General features: G+C 35.9%; 1 protein-coding gene across 1 annotated transcript; it reads left to right on the plus strand.

Annotated features, from left to right (window-relative positions):
- Positions 1-362: 362 nt before the first annotated feature.
- On the plus strand, positions 363-1,384 carry CCDC71L (coiled-coil domain containing 71 like). The gene has a single exon (XM_051962645.1). The coding sequence runs from the start codon at positions 454-456 to the stop codon at positions 1,291-1,293; it is 840 nt and encodes a 279-aa protein (XP_051818605.1). The 5' UTR covers positions 363-453; the 3' UTR covers positions 1,294-1,384.
- The last annotated feature ends 21,833 nt before the right edge of the window (positions 1,385-23,217 follow it).

Below are 23,217 nucleotides of genomic sequence, written 5' to 3' on the forward strand. Positions count from 1 at the left end.
ACCATCCCAGCCACCATCTTCCTAGACCTAGACTCTTCCCCATCTTTCCCCTTCCCTCCCCTTTCTTACGAGGGCACCCAATGGGTGGGGCTAGGACGACAGGGGGAGGAGCCTGGGGCGGACACATTTAAAGAAAGAGAGGGCAAGGGGAAGAAAGAGAGAGGGAGAAGAAAGAGAAGAAGAGGGGGGGAGCGGGAGGTGGTGTCCAATGACAAAGCCCAGGGGTGGGCGCCGGGCGCCATTTTGTTCGGGGCGGCAGGATATCCACCCGCGTACTCCGCCCTCGGTGGCTGAGGGGGAGGGGCGGCGGCGGAGGCGAGAAAAGTAACGAAAGAAGTGCCGGGCAGGAGGCAACAGCAGCAGCCACCGCCGCCCCAGCGGAGGACAACGCGGGGCCGGGCGGGAGGCAGCCCAGGCAGCGGCGGCGGCCGTGGCGGTCCCAAAGAAGCACCCATGCGGCGGAGCGTGAGGAGGAGACGGCGGCGGCCCCAGGCGGCCCCGGCAGCGGCAGCGGCGGCGGCGGCGGCAGCCCCGGGCGGCGGCCCCAGGGCGAGAGGAGGTGACGGGCTGGCGGCGGAGAGGGAGGAGAAGGTGGTGTACTCGCGCTCGCAGCTGTCCCTGGCCGGCAGCACCAAGGCGCTGGGCGACGCCTTCAAGCTCTTCATGCCCCGCAGCACCGAGTTCATGAGCTCGGACGCTGAGCTCTGGAGCTTCCTCTGCAGTCTCAAGCACCAATTCTCCCCGCACATCCTCCGCAGCAAGGACGTCTACGGTTACTCTTCCTGCCGGGCCCTGGTCCCGGACCCCCCGGGACCCCCGGCCACTGCCAACAGCCACCCGGCTGGCGGTGGGGACCCGCCGTCGCCGCTGCTGCCACCGCCGTCGTCCCGCCGTCCGGCCCCTGGAGCAGCCGCCAGGAGGAGGCGCCGGGGAGCCGGAGCCGCCAAGAGATTCAGGAAACTGCCGCCGCCGCTGCCTCAACAGCCCCAGCCCGCGCCCCTGCTCTCGCTGCCCCTCGCGCACCCCGAGCCCTCGCCGCCATCACCCACCCTGCCCTCGCCCCCACCGTCGCCCCAGCTGCTGCCCCACGCGAGCCGCTTCGGGGGCCGGACCCTGGAGGAGATCTGGAGAGCCGCCACCCCGGTGCTGACCACCTTCCCCACCATCCGCGTTGGCCACGACGTGTGGAGCGAGCGGAGCCTGGCGGCGGCGCGGCGCCGAGCCCAGCAGGTCCTGCGAGTGAACCTGGAGCCCGTGGTGAGGCTCCGCCGCTTCCCCGTGGCCACATCCTGAGACTTGAGAGGGGACCGACCCCAGCCAGCCCGTCGTCGCCCTCCTCTCTCCCGTCCCCCGGCTCCATCCCTCCCCTCTGGCCCCTGGCTCGGCTCCCTGTGCACCGTCCACGAGCAGGGGACTTTGCGCTTCCACTTCGTGGGATTCCCCACCATCATTCTAATCCACTTTTCAAGCCCACGAGTCGATGCCTCCGCTGCCACCGCCGCCTCCCCTGGGGACTGAGCTTCCGCCAGGAGAAATGAACAAGTGTCAGTCTAGTGTTTACAATTCCGGCCTGGACCGTGTCCCCTTAGTGCACTTTATGGGCAAAGAAGGTTCATCTGATTGCTTCTCCCCTCGCCCTGCTCCCCGTCCCGGGACGAAGGAATCTCTGGGTCTCGCTCTTCTGCTCCCCCTGGATTCTGTAGGATGGAGGACACGCACCTGGATTCCCGAAGGGGCAGGACCGCATCCTTATCCCCTCCCCCACCCCCACCCCCAGACTGAGAAGTCGCCCAGACTCTAGGGGGCAGATCCGTTTTCTCCCTTTTGGACTCTACCTCACTGGTCTGGAAGTCCACCGAAGAAGTCATTATTGTTCCAAAGGAATTTTTGTTTCATGCTTGTATAATAAAGCCAGATTTTACTTAGCTTATTTCTTTTTCACCACCACCACCACCACCACCACTACCGCCACCCCTCTTTCTGGACGGAGGATTATGGATGTTTCGTGGTATTGCACTAATATGTGCTCAGGGTATTCTGAATCCCATGTGTTCCCCAGTTTTTACTGGCTCCTGGAGCTTTGACCTAAGTATACGTTTTTAAAAGGTTTCAGGGCTTTTATGACTGTTTATTGGTGCAAGGATTTGTATGGCTTTGAGTTTCATGGGCTCAGTGATTATTAAGAGTCACAAAATAGAACTGTTTAAACATTTTTTAGTCGTTTTTAAAATTTTTATATATGAATTAAGTTTATATTTACTGAGCACCTGAAGATATTAGTAGCATACTGATTTTTTTATACCATTTGTTTAGAAAAAGCTGACTTGTTAAATTCAATTAAAATGAATAAAAATTAAAATGCATTGAAACAACATGGTTGTGATGAAAAATGAACTAATTTTTAAAGAACCTACTGTTGGTTACAGCGGTGATATATGGCACCAAACAAAACTGGAGGTATATTGGTCCGGGTCCATGTACTAGTTTAGCATACAAATCCGGTAAGATTATTTGGAGCACAAGGATTTGTGAGTAAGAAATGAATGTGTATGAATTAAAATTCTTATTAAAATGTCAGGCAGAATACATTAATTTTACAACTTGAGAAGTAATGACCAAGAGGGGTGGGAGCATTTCTTGGTATTTAATAATTGGTTGTTAATTGAAATTGGGCCAAATTGCTGCTTTTCCTTTTTTTTTGGGGGGGGGGCGCAGTTATTAGATAACAAGAAAAGCCCAATCTAGCAGTCATCACTTTTTTTCTTCCAAAAAATCCTTGACTATTATGACAAGTTGTTGAATTTATGTTTAAGATGAAAGTTTGGATTTCTCTTTCCGTTGGTAACTATCTGCAGTTCTGGTCTTTTATTATCAGCCTAAGACCGAAATAACCCAATAGGCTAGCCACATTTAATGCTAATCCTTCAATTGCTGTTTTATATTAGTGTTTATACTCTGGCCAAATGTGGGATTCTAGATTATCCAAGTGCCTTTGGTAATGGTGGCAGCAAGACTTAATGGTTTGTAGCCAGTGGTGCCATAACCATTTATCACTGCAATACCTAAAGGGTCAAGTAGGTTTTTTTGTACCACTATCTTTCAAGATTTTAATTATTCTGCCATGGAAAAATCCATTCCAGGCTGGAACTTGGCATATGAAATCCTCAGTATTGAGGTTTAACTCTGCTTGGCAGCTTCTTAGGGAGTATAAGGAAAGAATTTCATTTTTGACTTTTATATTCCTATATTGGCTCAATTTTTGAAATGAAATCTTGCAGACTCAACAGTCAATACAGTGTGTGTGTGTGTGTGTGTGTGTGTGTGTGTGTGTGTGTGTGTGTGTGAATGTTTTTTCTTGTATAAAAAATGACTTCATGCCAGTTTTTTAGCAGTCTTTTCATGGGTAATTCCTTACTGTTGGATGACTTTTTTTTTTTTAAACACACAGTCACATGAGTAAATAAAATGGATAATTTATTAGAAGATGAAGAAATGTTAAATTGTAACTTATGGAAGCCTGGATTTATCTTTTGGGTTACAAGTTTTCATACCTAGTTGTATTTCAGATGCATAGTAATGCATCTGAATCTTAGTGTTTTTAGATATGTGAAAAACATGTTTGTACTACATCATTGATGCCATTTTGTGTAATTATAAAACATTTTAAGTTGAAAAAGCATACCTAACGGCCATATTAGGATGTGACTCCAATCCATAGATATCCAGATATTTCCTAGGATGATTTTGAAATCAGATTTCTTTTAGAGGATGAATTTTATAATTCTTGCTCAGCACAAAACTATGAAATAAATGTTGATAACATGTATTTATTTTGAATGAGTTTTAAAATTTCTTTTCCTCTTATGTTTTTGAAATTTACTAACTTTGTGAAGTGCATAAATGCTTTCCTAGATTTATTTTAGCTTTCTTGGTTTCAGTCCTGAGTCCAATATGTAATTTCTATGATCTCACAAAATAATGCCATTTCTAGTTTTGCCAGGTTTTTTTTTTTTTTTTAGATAAAGCCAATGTAATTTCTAAAATATGAAGAAGCCTCTAATGTAATTGATAAGTACAATATTTTAGGCAACTGTGTGGAAGGTAAATCAGCACAATGGCCTTCATTGGCAGGGGAGGGTAGGAGCACTCATTTACCACCACCATCTAAAGTAAAGATGTAGTTTAGTTTGCATAAAATATTTTAGGAACCCTTAATCCCATGATTTTCATTCATTCTCTTGCCTTTTATCTTTTCATCTCACATGGCACAAATGGAGTGTAAGCTAGAAAGGAATTTACCAACCTTTCTTGCCATATTTTTTCTTTGAGTGCCTAAGTATGATGGGTGCTTTAAATAATATTTAGATTCTTTATTATCACTTTGATCCTACCTTCCTGCCAACCAGCATACTACTTCCCTGACTAGAAACCTATAAACTGATGATTGTTGAGGGCATACTTCATTGTTGATAGCTGAGTGTTGCTGTTGTGGTGTGTATTCAATTTGTCCAATGTGAACACTATTGGACATGTATAACTTTGATGCTGGTGGCTGACAGCTCTTGACCTAATGTGTAAGTCATAGGATTATTTTTTTTCTGAAAACTGCTAGAGATACATTTTAAAATATTTAAATACAAAAAGTTCAAGTAATTCTGAAATTCATTGTAGATTTTTAAAAATCAGCATTGCCACAGCAGTCTTGAATTTGATGGTTTTTAATGGAGATATATGAAATATTTGCTTTAGATTGGTGTGTTTAAAGCCTTTTATATAGACTGTTATGTCTTAAGTGCATTAGAAAGCAATTGTTCGTGATGGAACTGAAGTGTTTCCCTGGACAGTTCTATTTGATGTGGATATGATCAAGGTTTATAATCTGGTTGTATTTTGCTCTTTAATTTATTGACTGTAAATAAATTTTAGAGAATACTCTGTCTAGTTTCAGTGTCCATTACTAGTGTTGACAAAAATTTTGGTTCAGTGTTGTGTTGGCGTGTGAACTAGAAGAAAATTTATATTAACATTGTTAAGATTTCCATTGAAAACTTTTAAATTTATGGAAGCCTTCAAATAAGTAGTTCTTCTTTTCTACTGATTTCATGGCCCTAGGGCAAGTTTTTTGAAGCAATAATTCCCTTTAGTCATTTCCACCCAAAGTGTATATACTTTATTTCTAGGAACCACCTTATTCCTCACTACTGAAGCATTTTCCCAAGCTATTAATGTACAAAAGGATATGTTCATTCTTCCATATCGGTAGTTAAAGAGTGTTTTCAAAGTACATCAAAATCTATCAATTAATCTCATCTGCTGTGAGAAATTTCATTCAATATATGTCTGTCCTTATTTATATGTCACATTGTCCTAGAAGGTAAGAATGATGGAAAAGTTGGGTAAGACAATTGCTGTCCTCCTGGACTTCCATTCTAATATATAATTTGATACAAATATAATTATACCTTTTTTTAAAGTGCTTTAGTGAAGTGAATAAAAGTGCTATAAAAACCTTGCCTGCTGGTAATCAGGCCTCCTTTTCTTGACTGGGAAGATTGGTGATAGATTAGTCTCCCACAGCAGTAGAAGCACTATTCCATAGTATAGGAATAGGATCCAAAGTTCCCATTATAGTTTAGTAAGATGATAAATATTTACATAGGCTTTATGCAGCATAGGAAAATGGCAAGACTTGTTTGCAGTATGCCATATTGAGTTGTATGGGTATTAGATTTAGGATTTGATTGTGTACCTGAGCTCCCCTCAATACTCAACTGTGAATATAACCTTAGGTATGTAATATTCAACCTAGTCAGAAAGTAAGAAAAAATAAAAGGTAAAATAGGAAAATATTGCAAAGGAGTCTGATTTCTTCTTTTCCTTCTAAGTGTACCAGATATCCAAGCTTAGTTAAAAATGTAGATCATGATGTTTACTTGTTATATTTGGGTTCCATTCATACAATCTCATGTAGACCTTCCAAAGACCTGCTCACAATTTCTCTGCTGATCATTTAAATTATGCTGTACTGTTAAGATATAGAGAATTAGTAAATGGTAAGTTAAAATTAGAAAGCCAAAGACTTATGAATAAATAGCCTGTAAATCTTTTGATCTATTTATATGACCTATGTGGAATCTGATTTGTTCATTCAAATGTTTTTTAGTGCCATGTTGTTTTATTAATGTATACCTTACCTAGTGGTCAACATTGGTACCTACAAATTTTGTACTTCCTTACAAGAATGTCTAGGGACACAGTTCATATAGGATGTCCTATTGTTAAATTTTCAGTGGGATCATTAATATCTCAGAAATCAATAAACACTACAGATCAGAGTTTGATTTATTTGTTGATTTCTAGATTTAAAGAAATAAGAGAAAAAGCTGCAGGATATCCCTGTCTCTCTATTAAGAGAACTAAGATGACTAATATTATTTTTTGCAAGAGTATAAAAACATGGCTAAGAAACAAAATAGTTTAATATTTAAAGCAGTGAGCTAAATGTACATTTAAATACTTTAGATATAAAGTTTGCAATTCAACTTTGTTCATTAGTAGCACAGGGAATTACAACCCACATTTTTCTCTTGAGTATCCATAAGTTGCAGTAGCTAAACTTAATTCAAGAAAAGTGTTTCCCTAGGAAAGCACTATGTGGAAATTATCCAGAATCAAGGAGTTCTAAATTATACTTGATTATAGATTTCACAAAAGCAGTATCCTTTTACTTTTCGATACTCCCTTCTATCTTGGTAAATGCCCATTCTAGACCATGATTTACATAATGATAAATATCTCCAAAAATTTAACTAGAGGGTAAAAATAGTTCTTAATAATACCAAGGACTATCAGCATAGCAAATATTGTCTATACAAGCATTCTGCTAGATTTAAGAGTCAGTCCTCTTTTGCTATGAAATGTTTGTGCATGAAGATTTTAATTTAAGAATCTTCCCAGTGGTGAAATAAACTGCCTACAGTATTTATTTTCTTTCTAGTTCTCTGATGAAAATTGTTTTCAAGTACATAGTTGTTTTTGACTTTTTAAATGGCAGTTTGAAGTAGAAAGCACTAGACCTTCTATTGTTTTCTATTGTTAAGGAGTTGTGTGACACTGAATAAATCATTTAATCTCTTTGGATGTCAGGTTCTTCATCTGTAAAAAAAAGAGTTTTAGCTAAATGATCTGTAGGATCCCTCAGTTATTAAAACTAAAACCTGTGATTCTTCAAAACATTCATAAAGCTAAAGAATGCCTAAGATTGACTATAAACATTTTGGATTTTAAGATTGTGATTCACTTATAAAATAGCTAGCATTGTTTCTATTTATAAAAACAGCCTCATAAATTCATGTTATATTATTTTTGTTAATCATAACTACTGCTATTTAATTACTGGTGGTATTTTGATGGGAAAAATGTTTTCCAGATTAAAATCCAAAAAGCAAGTTTGATCATTGTTTTTTAGTACCTTTAAAATGGAGAACGTAAGAAACAATTAGGAGATCCATATTCCTTTTCCTTAAAATGCCCACAGTATTACATTATACACCTCCCCCCCCACACACACACAAATATCTATACTAGATGTTGGACTTTAACATTAATTTTCATTGTGGTTTGTTTAACATATTGTGACCAAGTTAAACATAACTTTTCTTCCATATATAGTTTTGCTTTACTTAATATTTGTTTGTTTAATGATTTTGGAATCACCAGCAAATGGGATGGTGGGCCACAACAAAAAGTGTAATGGATTAGAAATTACGAGATCTGGGTTTTAGCCTTGATTCTTTTATTAAATAGGTATGTGACTAGTCCAATCTCCTTAATCTCTATGGGTCCCCTTTTTGTCAACTGCAAAATAAGGGAGTACAATAGTTAGGGATAAGAAGGATTGTGAGGATGGGCTTGCACCAAATGATCTTTAAATGTTCTTTTACTTATAAAAGCTTATGTTACTACATCTTTTTTAATATTATAGGATAACCTCTCAAGTAGAATATATTAAAAGTGATTTATTTCATGTTGACTCAGGATCATAAGGTATAAGCACCATTTATTAGACTGTGTTTTGATATATCCATATAGTGTCAGTTGGGATATGTTAAATAGGGTTGTTTATGTGCTACAAGACACCAGATGAATGTTTTCTGAGTTTTTGTCTCTGCTTTTTATAGTTTTTGTTTTCTTTTTTTTTACAGTTTGGCTTTTAGATATTCCCTCTTGATGCTCTTATTCTTTAGTAGACACAACAGCGGTCCCACCCCTTTTAAAATTTGCTTCTATTCTAATGTGCCATACAATGAAAAAAACAGCTAATTAACTTTTTTTAGAATTAAACTTAAAAAAGCAAGAAATATAATCTCTAAAAAGAGTCTTTCTTACAAGTAAAGTGCATGGACTTTGTGGTATCTAGTTTGCTTGTTCAGGCATTTAAAGTAGCTTCCTGGTTCTTATTTATGTTATGGATAGTTGAGTGTATTGGAGGTATTAGAACTTATAATTGACCCTATTATAATTTTAAAATAAAAAATCCTGAAATTTTCTTTTGCTCCTGTTACCTTCTCTGTAAATTGTTAATGATATTTATTCTTCCTTGCTTTGGTAATATTTTGGTACCAAAAAATAAATAAATAAAATCTTACAGCTTTGAACAAAGAGCTTCTTGGCATGCTATATTAGAAAAATTATTATACTGTTAATGTATGATTTTTATTTTATTAATATTTTCTGCTCTAAATTATTTTAGGTTAAATATTAACTTTTAAAGACTGTTAACCTATCTAATCTTAGAATCTTGAAGGTTAATATATTTAGAGTCAATATTCTCTAGTGAACTACCATGAGATAAATGTTTTTTGATAATGATCAAATAACTACCTCTAAATTCTTGAACAACCTTCAGGGTATTGTTTCCAAATTGAAAGTTTGAACATTTTAAATTAATATCTTTTGACTGTCTGTCTTTGTAGAAATCCAGCTTTGATTATGTCCATTGAGTTTTGGTGAGGTTAAAGAGGGCAACATCAGAGTGAAAATTATAAATAAATAAATAACAACAACCCACATTCTGAAACATCTGCTTTAAATAGCAGTTGATAGATTATACACTGCAGGCAAACAGTTAATTTACTTGGGTATAAAGAATGAAGTCATCAAAGTGATTCTGGGAGACAGGATCAAAGATTTAGATTAAAATTAAAAGAAACTTTAGAGGCCATTTAGTCTAGTCCCTTAATTTACAGATGAATAAACTGGTTAAATGACTTGCCCAGGGTCACATAGCCAGTGAGTTCAAACCCAGGTCTTCCTGATTCCCAAGTCCAATGTTCAACTGTGCCATACTGTTTTTCAATACATTAGGCTGCCTTTTTGAGTTAAGAGCAACAACTGACTAAAAATAATAATAGCAGCAGTTTTTAAATTAACTGTACATATTTGTTACAAGTGTTTTGTTTGCGGATTACTTTTTTCAATTATCAAAAATTTATTTCTGTGGACCTTGCCCTGTTCTCCAACCCCTCTCTCCCCGCCACACACATACAAAGAAAAAGGAGAAAAAAAACATTTTTAATGGGGGGGGGGGATGGAGAGATGATAGAGAAAGAAAATGGATTTTTGTTGATCAAAAAGAATAAAATTAATAGCAAAGGTAGTGTAAATTCAAGCAACAAAATGCAAATCCACTTAGTAAAACTTAGTTTACCTTGGACTTTTTAGTTGAAATCATTGTTAGTAGTAGTGTTATCTTTAAAGGACAGCAGCATATATACAAGCAGAAATCAGTTATCTATATTTTCATTTTCCATAGTGACCTGAGGGATAGAGATAATTCTTAACTGCAAGGACTGAAGTTAGCATAGCAAATTTCTGTCTATATAAGCATTTTGCTAGGTTTAAAAGAAAGTCAGTTTTCTTTTGCTATGGAATATTTGTGGCTGAGATTTTATTTAAGAATTGCCCCTATATTTAAGACTAGCAAAGTAAAACTTTACTATACTGACAAATTTTCTCTTTAAAAAAAATGACAATTTAATTTGCAGAATTCTTTAAACTTTTTTCTTTTTTGAACAATATAGGTAACTTAGTTGAATGGTGTGGGTAACTAGTACATAATAGAGGTTGCATTTTTTTGTACCTTATTAAGAGGTATCATGGATGGTGGTTAAAAATATTTGTCACTTTGTGGCCAGATTTCTGGCAATACCTTCTCAAAACTTAAGCAGATCTACAGAGGACAGACTTTAAAACTGGCTTTCTTTCTTCTTCTCCAAAATGGGCTTTGATGGCAATTCTGAAAGAGGAGCTTCAAAAGTATTTTGAGCAATGAGAGTTTATTGGAGTAAGTACAAATGTTTTTAAAAATTATACTTTTAGTTTATAGATCACATTTTATTAAGTATTTTACTCAAAAGTCTAATATCCAATTAATGCAGATTTTTTTATTTTTGTAACATGACTTACCATTCAGTTAAAAAACATTCATTAAATATCCATCATGCATAAAAAACTGTGCTAGCTTTTGTGATACAAAACAAAAAAAGAACTCCCATTCTAAGTAGCTTAAAGTTTACTGTGGAGACATCTAAATCCATCTTAGCAGTTAGGGGACTTAATTAGGTCAGTAACTTTAAAGATCTTTATTACAGACACATTTTAACTAATATTAAGGAAAGTCATAAGGCAAGAGACACATAGCAGAGAGAGAGGAAATCAAAGATATAATGGGGGTGGTGGTAGTGATTTCTGAACCTTCAGGTACAATGGTCATCAGGACATAGAAGGAGAGGAAAGGGAATTATATATATAGATATATACATATCTACATATATAATTAGTTTGCTACCCTAGTTATTCTAATATATCAATCCTGGAAGTTCAATATGAGAGATATGGGACTTTTTTATTACTAGGGCAGCTTTACATTCCCTTGAAGATCTATATATTTTAAGGGAAAAAAAGTGGATTTTTTGTTCTCTTTGATGTCATAGGCAGGAAAGCACCAAGGACTGGCCAATGACAGTCTCTTCCTATCCTCTGCTCTATGAGCACTGGGCATGGAGGTTTCCAGCATGGAAGATTCCAGTGAGTTAAGGGCAGGGACAATCTAGAACAGTTATCCTGTTGTGGGACCTACATGGAAAGGTGGCTAGGTGGCCCAGTGGATAGAGGGCCAGACTTGAAATCCAGAAGACCTGAGTTCAAATCCAGCCTCAGGCACTAGCTCTGGGATCCTTACCAAGTCACTTAAGTCTGTTTGCCTCAATTTCCTCATCTATAAAATGAACTGGAGAAGGAAATGGCATACCCCAATGTAGAGCACTAACAAATAACAAAGGCTTTCTGAAGAAGGTAACACCTGAATTGAGTTTTCAAGACAAGAATACTTATAAAATGGGGGAAATGAAAAGGCAATTTATTATAGACATAAGGGCTAGCCTGTATAAATGCATGGAGAGAGGAGCAGTTAATATGTTAGTTCAAGTTATCTAGAATGCTGAATGTATGAAAGGGAGAACTATGAAGTATACCTGGAATAACAATTTAGGATGAGATAATTAAGGATTTTAAATGTAAAACTAAGCAGATGTATAAATCAAGTATTCTCACAGGTTCATACCTGGGCTTTAAGAATATTATTTTGCCTGAAGTCAGGAGGACATGAGTTCAAATTTGGCCTCAGATACTTCACACGTCCTGGCTGTGTGACTCTGGGCAAGTCACTGAATCCTAATTGCCTCAGCAAAAAAAAATATATATATATACATATATAAATAATCTGGCCTTCTGGGTATAGAATAGAATGGAAAGGGGACATACTGGAAAGAAAGAGACCAATTAGGATTATTGTAGTGTCTAGTACACAGCACATAAATTTTTGTTTTGGAGGCTACCCCATTTAAAAGGAAATGAAGCTCTGAGCTAGGATAATGGCTGTGTAAAAAAGAGAAGAGAAGGAATGCATGAGATGTTATGTTTGTAAAATGAACAAGATTTAGCAACAAATTATTATGGGTGTAGGGAATGGTAAGACAGAGATAAAGATGGGAAATAATGGAAGTTTTGAACCTAGATCACTAGTGTGATAGAGGTTCTTCAACAGGAGTAGGTAAGTTTGACAGAGGAAAAGGTCTAGAGAGAATTGTTTTGTATACATTGAGTTTGAGATGTTTATGTGGTATCTGGGAGATGTTCAGTCAGCAGAGGTTTTTAATTTAAAGTTTGAAGTTTGTAGCAGCTAAAAGATGGTAAGATTGGGGATCAAAATACTCAAGGACAAGGGATAATGTATAATAAATTATACACTTATAATTTGATGAACCTATAATATAAGTGTAAGTACTTCCTTCATAGTACCAATCACAACCTATGCCTTCTCTTCCTGGGTAATTCTTGTTCATTTCCACAGAAAATTTACTCAAAATACTAGAGACTGTCCAATCAATTAAAAAAAATGTTCATTCTAGTGGAAGAGTCCCATCCTTGATCCATTGCTCTTTTTTTCATGATTAGACTACCTACTTTTCTGGCCATACAAGTTTTTAATAACATTTTTTACACAAATTCTTCTGTACAAATATGCTGTAGATTACTTACATCATATATATTTCCAGTGCTCTTTGGGTCCCCATCAGTTTAGATGCTTATGGAATTGAATTGAAGTTCAAAAAGATGATAGAGTAAATGGTGATAATTTAGCTCAGATCTCTAGTTTACCTCAAAAAAACAAAAGACAAAAAAACCATATAAAATAAAAGAACATTACAAAATTAAAAGGGAAGAAACCTTCACAGGAAAACTATCAGAAAGATCAACAAGCCTTAGTTGATTGAACAAACATTATGAATGAAAAAATTATGAATGAAATGAAAATATGTGTGTATGAGAATGGAGAAAATTTTCAGAAAGCTTTAAGAGTAATAAAAGATAAAAATAAATATCCAGCACTCCTTCCTACCCCTCAAAATCTCTCAACATCATACTCCAGTCTCCATATGCTGCTAGCCTTAAAGAGAGAGGTGGGGGGAGAGAAGAGGGGAGAAATACGGACTTTCTTTTTACTAAGGATAATACCTGTACTTGTACTCTATATCTTATTCCTTCTTGTTTCCTCTGGAAGCTTCCCTTCTTGATATCTCTCTGGGGCAGCTAAGTGGTGCTATAGATGGTTGGATCAGTAGTCAGGAAGACTTGAGTTTAAAACTGGCTTCAGACACCTACCAGCTGTATTCATGGCCACTTAAAACTCTATTTTCCTCAGTTTCTTCATTTGTAAAATAGGGATAATAGCACCTATCTCCCAGAGTGATTGTAAAGATCAAGTGAAGATCAGAATGGTTGTGAAGATCAACTTAATCAAAAGATTAGATTAAATATACAATATCTGAAAATTTTTAAAGAAAACATGGTAATGTAGTGTTTGACAAACTGAAAGCTCTAAGAAAGAACTCACGATTTGAGGAAAAGATTTGGAAGAACTGAAAAGGATTCTGACAGATACTTAAAGTATAGATAGACCAACATCTCACACTTTATAACTAGATAAACTCTAACTGGGCACATGATTTATCTAATATCATAAATAAATTAGGGGAATATAGGAAAAAACATCCCTCAGAGTTATGAATGAGGGAAGCATTTACATTTAAGTAAGACATGGAGAAAATCACAAAAGATAAATAATTCTGGGTGCATTAAATTAAAAGATTTTACATAGAAGAGCAGAAAAAGGGAGGAAAAAAGGAAATTTACACAGAAGAACAGAAAAAGGGAGAAAAAAGGAGAGATAACTTTGTTGTGTATTTAAAAGGAACAGCAAATTGTACATAGTGAATTTGTGGTTTAATGTGCAATAATCTTTTTATTGTGCTATGATTTATAGAAATGCTTTTTTATTTCATAAATTTTAAAACTGTAGCATGTGAATAATAATTATTGATAAATACTTTTATAGAGTATTATAAAATGTTAAGGTTTGCAAGTGCTTTACAAACATCTCAATGGAGTCTTAACAAACCAATGAGTTAGGGTTATTAGTATTTCTTTTTTACCAAAGAGGAAATTGAAGATGAGAGTAGGTGGTTTTCCAGAGCCAAATAGCTTGTAATTCTCTAAAGTAAATTTCATAATCAGATTTCCCTGATTCTAAATTCAGCCACACAACAATCTACTATTACATATGTATCTACTATATCTTATAAAATAAAGTCCCCTTCCCCCCCAAAAAAATAAGAAAAAGAACTCATTCTCTAATTAGTGGGCATCCCTGAAATTTCTAGTTCTTTGCCATTATAAAAAGAATTTTTTTTATGTGACTATAAATTATTTTGATTTCTTCATTGGAAAACTTCCTGTTCATATTCTTTGACCATTTATCAAATGGGAATTGAAATGTCTTCTTATAGATTTGATAAAGTTGTTTATATATTTGATATATAAGATCTTTATTTGAGTAGCTGTCTATAACAGCCCCCCCCCACTCCCATTTTCTGCTTTTCTTCTGATCTTGGTTACATTTGTTTTATTTGTACAAAATCTTTTAAACTGACTATAATGGAAGTTATCCATTTGACACCTAACTTTGTTTTCTGTCTCTTGCTTTTTTATAAATTATTCACTTACCTATAATTCTAATAAGTTATATGTTCCATGTCCTTCAAATTTTCTTGTAATATCTTTATATCTAAGTCATGTAACTATTTTGACCTAATCTTGATAAATGGTGTAAGATACCTATCTATGCCCAGTTTTGCCATTCTGCTTTCCAGTTTTCTCAATAATTTTTTTTTATCAAATAATGAATTCTTGTACATGGTATCTCCCACATTTGACTTGTACTTCTTCATCATTTTCATCTCTTAGAGTTCCTACATTTTTTGAGGCTAAGCTCATGTGTCATCTACTGAAGAAAGCCCTTCCTGAACTCTTTAATTCTTAGTGTTTGTTTTCTCTACAGTCATCATATTATCTATTTGTGTCAAGTTATCTGTTTATGTATTGTTCCCTCCAATAGCATGTAAGTTCCTCAAGGGCAAGATGTCATTTTTTTGGTGATAACCAGTGTTAAGTAACTTGCCCAGGGTCTGAGACCATATTTGAACTCAAGTCCTCCTTATAACAGGACAGGAGCTATTCATTGTTCCACCAAGCATCTCAGAAGAATTAGTTTTTGTTTTATTTTTGTATTCCTATTATTTAATATAGTGTTTTGTAGAAGACACATTAACAATTGTTTATTGTTTGTTATTGGAACACTATAAAACTTCAATGACATTCAGTTACAAAGATTATCACATGCAGACTATTGATGTTAGTCCAAAAAGACATGTATTTTGGACAGGCACTTCAGGGGAATAATGATAATAGACCCAGAAATAATCAGAGTGGGGTTTTTAACTTGAGAAACTGACCAGTCCTTTTTATGTTCTTAAGTTGATCACTTCGACAAAAGTCTATCTTTTAACACTATTGATATAGTATGATTACAAATTATGTAACACTATGATCTCTACTTCCCATTCAGAAATCTCCAAAATCTCATAAATCCCATCTTTTACATACAAGATTCAAGTTCCCTAATTGTTTATCTTCTTATTGAATTCCTTTCCTCTAGGTCTGACTGAAGAACAAAGACACCTCAAATTTATATCTTACTCAGAGCTCTTCATTTTTTCTCATTTCAGTTAAATTTTCCTTTAAGAACTTGTTTGTTTTGTGATTTTTGTGTGAACATATTTAATTTTGTTATTTTTGACACTCTTAATCATAACATAATTTCCCTGCTTGACTCTATTTTTATTGTTGTTATCTTAAATCTTGATTCCTACTCCTGCTTTTTTAACTTAAACATAGCAAAATAATTTGATTTTATCTCTTTTCTTTGAAACTATTATTAGAAAATTTATCTCATTAATATTTAAGATTAAAATTGCTAAATTTTAGTTTTCCCATCATTAGATTCTATTGTATTTTAAAAACCAGCACCATATTGCTTTGTTTATAATAGCCCAATTTCATTCCCTTTATTTATATGTAGCCATACATCTTCCTTCTCACTATGCACATCTTTGAGAACATTCAAAGGATTTGTTAAGTTTATGATAACAGTTCCAAAATGATATTTTAAAAAATACTTTGAACAGGATTATGGGAATAACAATAAGCTATATATCCCATATTTTTTGTTTATGAATTGCTTAGTATATACTATTTTATTTGATCCTTACAATAATCTTTGAGATGTTATCTTTCATATTTTACATTTGAGAAATCTGAGGCTTAGAGAAATAAAGTAATTTGTATGAGATTGTGCCGTTTGGAATAATAATTATTCAATCATCAAGGAATATTTTGCTAATCCTATAATGACTTATTAGTTGATTAAAATGATAAACAAATAATGTTTCTATTTGAGCCAAATTACTTCTACTTTATCAATAAATCAACCAATACATTTTTTGAGTGTTATTATTTGGTAAATAGTTAATGTAAGAGTATTTGCTAGTCATTATGCAGAATACAAAGAAGTAGAAGACAAGCTTCTCTTTATTTCCCTTCAAAGAACTTCAGTTCTATTTATTCTTTGATATTGTTTTACACATTTTTAGTATATAATTCATACAAATTATGCATTGAAAGTAAGCAGGCTAGCTATTAAATGAGATAAAAAAACTAATATGAAAAAAATTCCCTAAGGCAAAGAATTTTGAGTAATATGATAATGGTCTAATTTTGTGTGTGTGTGTGTGTGTGTGTGTGTGTGTGTGTGTGTGTGTGTTTAAAAGAAATTGCTGGTAGTGATAATGTAAGGTTTACTTTTTTTCCCTTTCTATTGTCCTTTTGTTGGTTCTTTAAAGCTAAAAGCTGCAATGTTTCTTTTTTTCTGTTTTCCCTCCAAAAGAAAAGTATTTTTGCTTTGTTTTCTGTCTCGCAAAACTGGAAATAGAAAACTGTTTTTTTCAGAGACCCATCAAAATGATTTTATAGGAACTTAGGATTTTTGTTCTCTTTTTTCTGTATATTACTTTTGAAAAACATGTTTGAGTTATTGGAGTGTAGACTCACTAAATATTTTACTCATAGAACAAGAAATCTTAACCTATTAAAATAATGAATGAATGTAGTTGGTAGTATGAGCATAAAGTAATATAATATATTATATAGACCCAGGCAATATAAAACTCTTGATGAACTATTAATTGTTAATCAATCAATTAGATGGATATTTTATGCAACTTTTTAAATTGGTAAGGAATCAATAGAAAGACATTCTATAGCAACCACTCATTTAGTAGAAAAAGAAATTTTACAAAATCAAAAATGGAGACCAATTATTACTTTATAAAAACAAGATTGAATAAAGATGGGTAAAATACTATGTCTGATTTTAGATTCCTTTACTCTCATTATTCACATTCACATTGACTTACTGAAATAGTATAATTCCAAAGCGAAAACAAGACAAAGTCAAGAATTATTAATCTTTTTGTTTAGAATCATGGACCTCTTTGGCAGTCCAGTGAAACTCAGAATAATATTTTTAAATTGTTAAAGGAAGTGCTATATTTCAGTTCATGAAAATAAAAATGTGATTTTTTTCTCCATTCAAGTTCACAATCTATCCACAGACTCTAAGTTAAGAAACCCTGGAATAACTTCTATGATCATCTTCTTTCTCTTCTGACTTCCTAAAAACTTTAATCAATTTTGTGTTCTTATGAACTACATAGAAGAACCAAGATCCTGCTTGTTCCTCCAAGCAATGTTGAATTGGAGATCTATTATTGGACTACTGTAAACCAAAGTCCAAAACTGGGAATCTGGAGAGTGGTGATGGGTATGTGATCCCCATAGAAATAATCATTGAAGAGTGAATCTTTGAAAAGCATAGAAAACAGACATTCCCAAAATAAGAACTCTGTTCAAAAAGATTTGGTAAAATGTTAGTGGGGATCTTGCATTTCTGTGTCCCAGAGCATCTTGTTATGAGAACATGGTATACTTTTTTATATGTCCTCACAAAGATGAAGGATTACAGTCATACGTATCTGTTCAAAGGAAAACTCTATACTTAGATCTTCATCCTGATTAAAGAGGTAAAACTCAAGGTAAGAATATTTAAAAAGGGATTTATTAAAAACACCAAAACAAAAACCCATTGGTGGGATGACCATAAAAGCCAACCCTAAGAATTTGACCTTGGATTACTTTTAATCTTTTGTAATAAGAAAGAAAAATTCTGATAAGAGTCATCTCTCCAAAGGGAGATGGGCCATTGCATCTGAGCTCCTCCCTAAATATTATGATTGGCCCACATTTCAAATGAAGAGATGGATTAGTGAGCATAGAGGCAATTGTTGTCAAATACTCCATATATTATAAGGTGGAGATGGGATCAAAGTACATGCAGTAGACTTGTGGATGCCCCTCCCAATAAACCAATTAACAAGCTAGACTAGAAATGATGAGGGTTGCTCCATAAATTTCAGTATATCTAAGGGAGATGTATTGATAATGTTCTCTTTTCTGACGTCATCTGTCACTTAATCTGACACACACACTTGTTCTAAATCAGATTTCCTGAAAGCATGTGCATTTTCCTCAGATATATAAGATAGAAACAGCAAGATAGATGTGCTTATTTCTACCATTCCCCCCATTTTCTTTTCCCCTTTTCATTCCCTTTTACATATGGGATTTCTTAATCTCTTTTTTCACTCAGCCTCTATTACAGAAGGCAACTAAGTATGACTAATTGATTGTCATTGGTAAGGTAGCTGTTTGCCTGTTTCACTTCTCCTACCATAAGGTTGGATCATATGCCATGGAAGAGGTAGGTAAGAGGGCATACACTTAGAACTAGAATATATGTTCAGGGATATGCCTCCTATGGCCTACATGCAATCTAGGTCACTCTCCTTTCTTCTTAAATTAGAATGTAAATGGAGGCATGACCTAAACATGTAGATAGGAGAGCAGGGGAAAGGTCACTCCCTTTAGCTTTCATAATTGCCTCTTTGAAGTGTGCAGGAAGATCCTGGATAATTAAATGAAGTCTGAAATTGAATGGGATTTACTCATCCTATCTAAAGAAGAAAGGAAAGAGGAAAATGGGGGGAGTAGGAAAAAAAATCGACTTTATAGGGGTGTATGTGGGGGTGTATGTGTGTATTTGTGTGTGTTTAGAGTAAATAATCTAGACCTCACAGGGCTCTTGACTAGGCAGTAGATTTGGGCCTAACAAAGAGCTAAAATATGTTGAAAAAGTAGGTTCCCTTTGAGGAAAAAAAGCCTCCACAGCCAGAGACAACTCCAGCAGAGGGCAGCAGCTCAGTAGAGAAGCCTCACCATAAATGACAACTACAATCCTATGAAGATAGAGCAAATGGCAACTTGTGAAGTGTATGAGAAAAGCAGTATATGTGCAGTCAGTATCTGAAAACTGCAACTGAGAAAGACGTTAGAGAGTGGAACATAATATAAGAGTGGGAGTATTTCCTCTCCCACAGGGAGCATTTTAATCTGTGGAAGTTTGTAGGAGTTGGGAGTGGGATATAAGGGAGAGTGAAAGATTTCCCTTGTTTACTTTGATATTCTTTACTATTTAAAAGCTTTGCTATTTGACTTAAGGTTCCTCTATGTTTGTTGGTAATGAATATCTAAAATAGGATCTCAAGACATGTTTGCATAACTATGATTAACAAAAACCTCACTCACATTTAACCTGGGTGAGTGATGAATTACAGAGTCGTGGTGGATTGATTGGTACTGTACAGACTTTATTCAAAAGTATATGTTGCATTGCCTCATTGAGGACCAGATATCTAACTGCTCCATGCTATAATTTTTTTTGAAAAGGTAACAATCAATCAATTAGATAATGTTTACTGATTATCTAATCAGTAGCACTACTACTAAGTGCCAGGCATAATACTAAGTGCTAGGGATTTTAAAAAATAGAGGCTAAAGACTATCCTGCCCTTAAGGAGCTCCCACTGTAATCAAGGAGACAATATACAAAGAAATATATACCAAGTAAACTATATACAGGATAAGAAGGAAATAATTAACAGAGGAAAGGTACTAGAATTAAGAGGGGCTAGAAGGGGGATTCCTGTAAAAGTTGGGATTTTGGTTGAAATTTAAAGGGAGTAGAAGAGAAAGCATTCCAGGTGTGGATGATGGTCAGAGAAAATGCTTGGATCTGAGAGATGGAATATTTTATTTCTGAAATAGCAAGGAGGCCAGCTTCACTGGATCCAGGACTACATGGTGGGGAGTAAGGTTTAAGACTAAAAAAGAAGGAAGGGATTAGGTTATTGAACAACAAGCAGAGAATTTCGTATGATATGGAAGTGATAGTAAGTCACTGGAGTTTATTGAGTAGGGGAGTGACACTGTGCTTTAAGAAAATCACTTTGATGATTGAATGAAGGTTGGTTTGGACTGCGGAGAGACCTGAGGCAGGTGATATTCACCTGTAAGCTATTGCTGTAGTTCAGGCATGAGGCAATAGGATCCTGCAGCAGAGTGATGGCAAGGTCAGAAGGGAAAGGGGGAAACATTTGACAGATGCTGCAAGGGTGAGATCAACAGGTCCTAACAATAAATAGATTGCATATGAGAGGGGATGAGAGAGAGGAAGGAGCCAAGGATATCTCTAGATTGAGATATCTGAAGGAATGAGAGGATAGCGTTGCCTTCTACAGTAATAGGGAAAGTAAGAGGGAATAGGAAGCAGGCAATTTTGTCTTCTATCCAGGCTCAGAAACAATGCATATTGATATACTAGAATAAAATGGGTCTTAAATGCTGTACATATAATTGTTAAAGGATTGTTGGATTGGATCTAATTGAAGGGAGCAGAACCAATCCTTATTCTTTCACTGTCAGTGTTAGCTTTATGATCAAGCAAAGTTTAAACAAAGCTTAAGGGTGAAGCCAAAATGGCAGAATAAAGGCAGCATTGTATCTGAGCCCTCCCAACATTCCATTTTAAACAAAATTTGTAAAGGCATCAAATTAAATTCTAAGTTCTAACTCTATTCACAACCAAAAAAAAAAATTCAAAGTGAGTTTTTTCATATCCCAGAACAACTTAGGAGGACAAAAAAAGAGGTCAGCAGACCCTGTCATGGTGGCTAATCAGTAGCATGGTGAAACTAAGGTGATATAAAATGAGTCTTGGAGTTAGTAGTATTGAGAGTACTCAGTGCCTAGAGATGTAAAAAGATTGAATATTTGGTCAGAAAGAGTAAATGGGGGTCCCTGGTGCTAGTACTAGGTACAGGACTGAATCATTTGGCAACTCCATTACTAATTACTGAATTTTGAATTGCAGTTCCAATGCAGTGAGAAACTTTATTGGTTGCAGGAAATCAGGGGCCCTATCAGGGGTCCTCAAACTTTTTAAATAGGAGGCCAGTTCACTGTCCCTCAGACTGTTGGAGGGCTGGACTATAGTTAAAAACAAAAATTTTGTTTTGTGGGCCTTTATATAAAGAAACTTCATAGCCCTGGGTGAGGGGGATAATCGCCCTCAGATGCCACATCTGGCCCGCAGGCTGTAGTTTGAGGACCCCTGCTAGGGTGAAGAGAAGCTATAGTTGGGAAAGAGCCAAGGACTTAACCTGAGTAAAGACCAGACAGTAGATCAGGAGAATAGTGACCACATTTCTCTTTAGATCATACCATTTTGGAAGCACCAAAAATTTATAGGTTCTCAGAACTGTTAAAACAGCAAGACATAAAAGCTCAGGAAAATTATCTCAGTTCCCCAGAGGTAAGAGCCCAACTCTAAAGTCTAAAGTCAGGAAATAGACTGGAAAAATTAAATAAGAACACAAAAATAATCTGACCATAAAAATCTATCAACCCCTCCCCCCATAAAAATGATAGGGAAGTTCAAGTCTGAAACTCAGAAGATAATGACTTGAAAGGAAAGCCTCAAAGAAAAATGCATACTTGAAAAAATAAGACAAAAAAGAACTCCTAAAAGAGATTTTAAAAAAGATTTAAAAATGTTAAAAATCAAATAAATGAGAGCAAAGCAAGAAAACTATAAAAAGAGAATTAATCAGCTTGATGAAAGAGGTTCACATATACATTCACAATTGGATATAGAAATTCATACTCTTCATAGCCAAAAGAGAAGTAGAGAAGGGATTAAGAGAAGGGCAAAGGTGATAAATAGGGAAAGCAAATTAAGAGAGAAGGGATTAAAAGCAAAACAAACTTTTGAAAAGCTGTTGTTCAGTCATTTTGGTTGTGTCCAAATCTTCATGACCCCATTTGGGTCTATCTTGGCACCAAAAAAAAAAAAAAAAAAAAAAAAAAAAAAGGAATAGTTTACCATTTCCTTCTCTAATTCATTTTAATTTTTTTTATTAACTTTTTATTGATAGAACTCATGCCAGGGTAATTTTTTACAACCTTATCCCTTGCATTCACTTCTGTTCTGATTTTTCCTCTCCCTCCCTCCACCCTCTCCCCCAGATGGCAAGCAATCCTTTACATGTTGAATAGGTTACAGTATATCCTGGATACAATATACGTGTGCAGAACCGAACAGTTTTCTTGTTGCACAGGAAGAATTGAATTCAGAAGGTATAAATAATCTGGGAAGAAAAACAAGAATGCAAGCAGTTTATATTCATCTCCCAGTGTTCTTTCTTTGGGTGTAGCTGCTTCTGCCCATCTTTGATCAATTGAAACTGAATTAGCTCTCTTTATCGAAGAGATCCACTTCCATCAGAATACATCCTCAAACAGTATCATTGTTGAGGTATATAATGATCTCCTGGTTCTGCTCATTTCACTTAGCATCAGTTCATGTAAGTCTCGCCAGTCCTCTCTGTATTCATCCTACTGGTCATTCCTTACAGAACAATAATATTCCATAACATTTATATACCACAATTTACTCAACCATTCTCCAATTGATGGGCATCCATTCATTTTCTAGCTTCTAACCACTACAAACAGGGCTGCCACAAACATTTTGGCACATACAGGATCCTTTCCCTTTTTTAGTATCTCTTTGGGGTATAAGCCCAGTAGAAACACTGCTGGATCAAAGGATATGCACAGTTTGATAACTTTTTGAGCATAGTTCCAAATTGCTCTCCAGAATGGCTGGATGTGTTCACAATTCCACCAACAATGTATCAGTGTCCCTGTTTTCCCACATCCCCTCCAACATTCCACTCTAATTCA

The sequence above is a fragment of the Antechinus flavipes genome, chromosome 5 (genome assembly GCF_016432865.1).
Source record: "Antechinus flavipes isolate AdamAnt ecotype Samford, QLD, Australia chromosome 5, AdamAnt_v2, whole genome shotgun sequence".
NCBI lineage: Eukaryota > Metazoa > Chordata > Mammalia > Dasyuromorphia > Dasyuridae > Antechinus > Antechinus flavipes.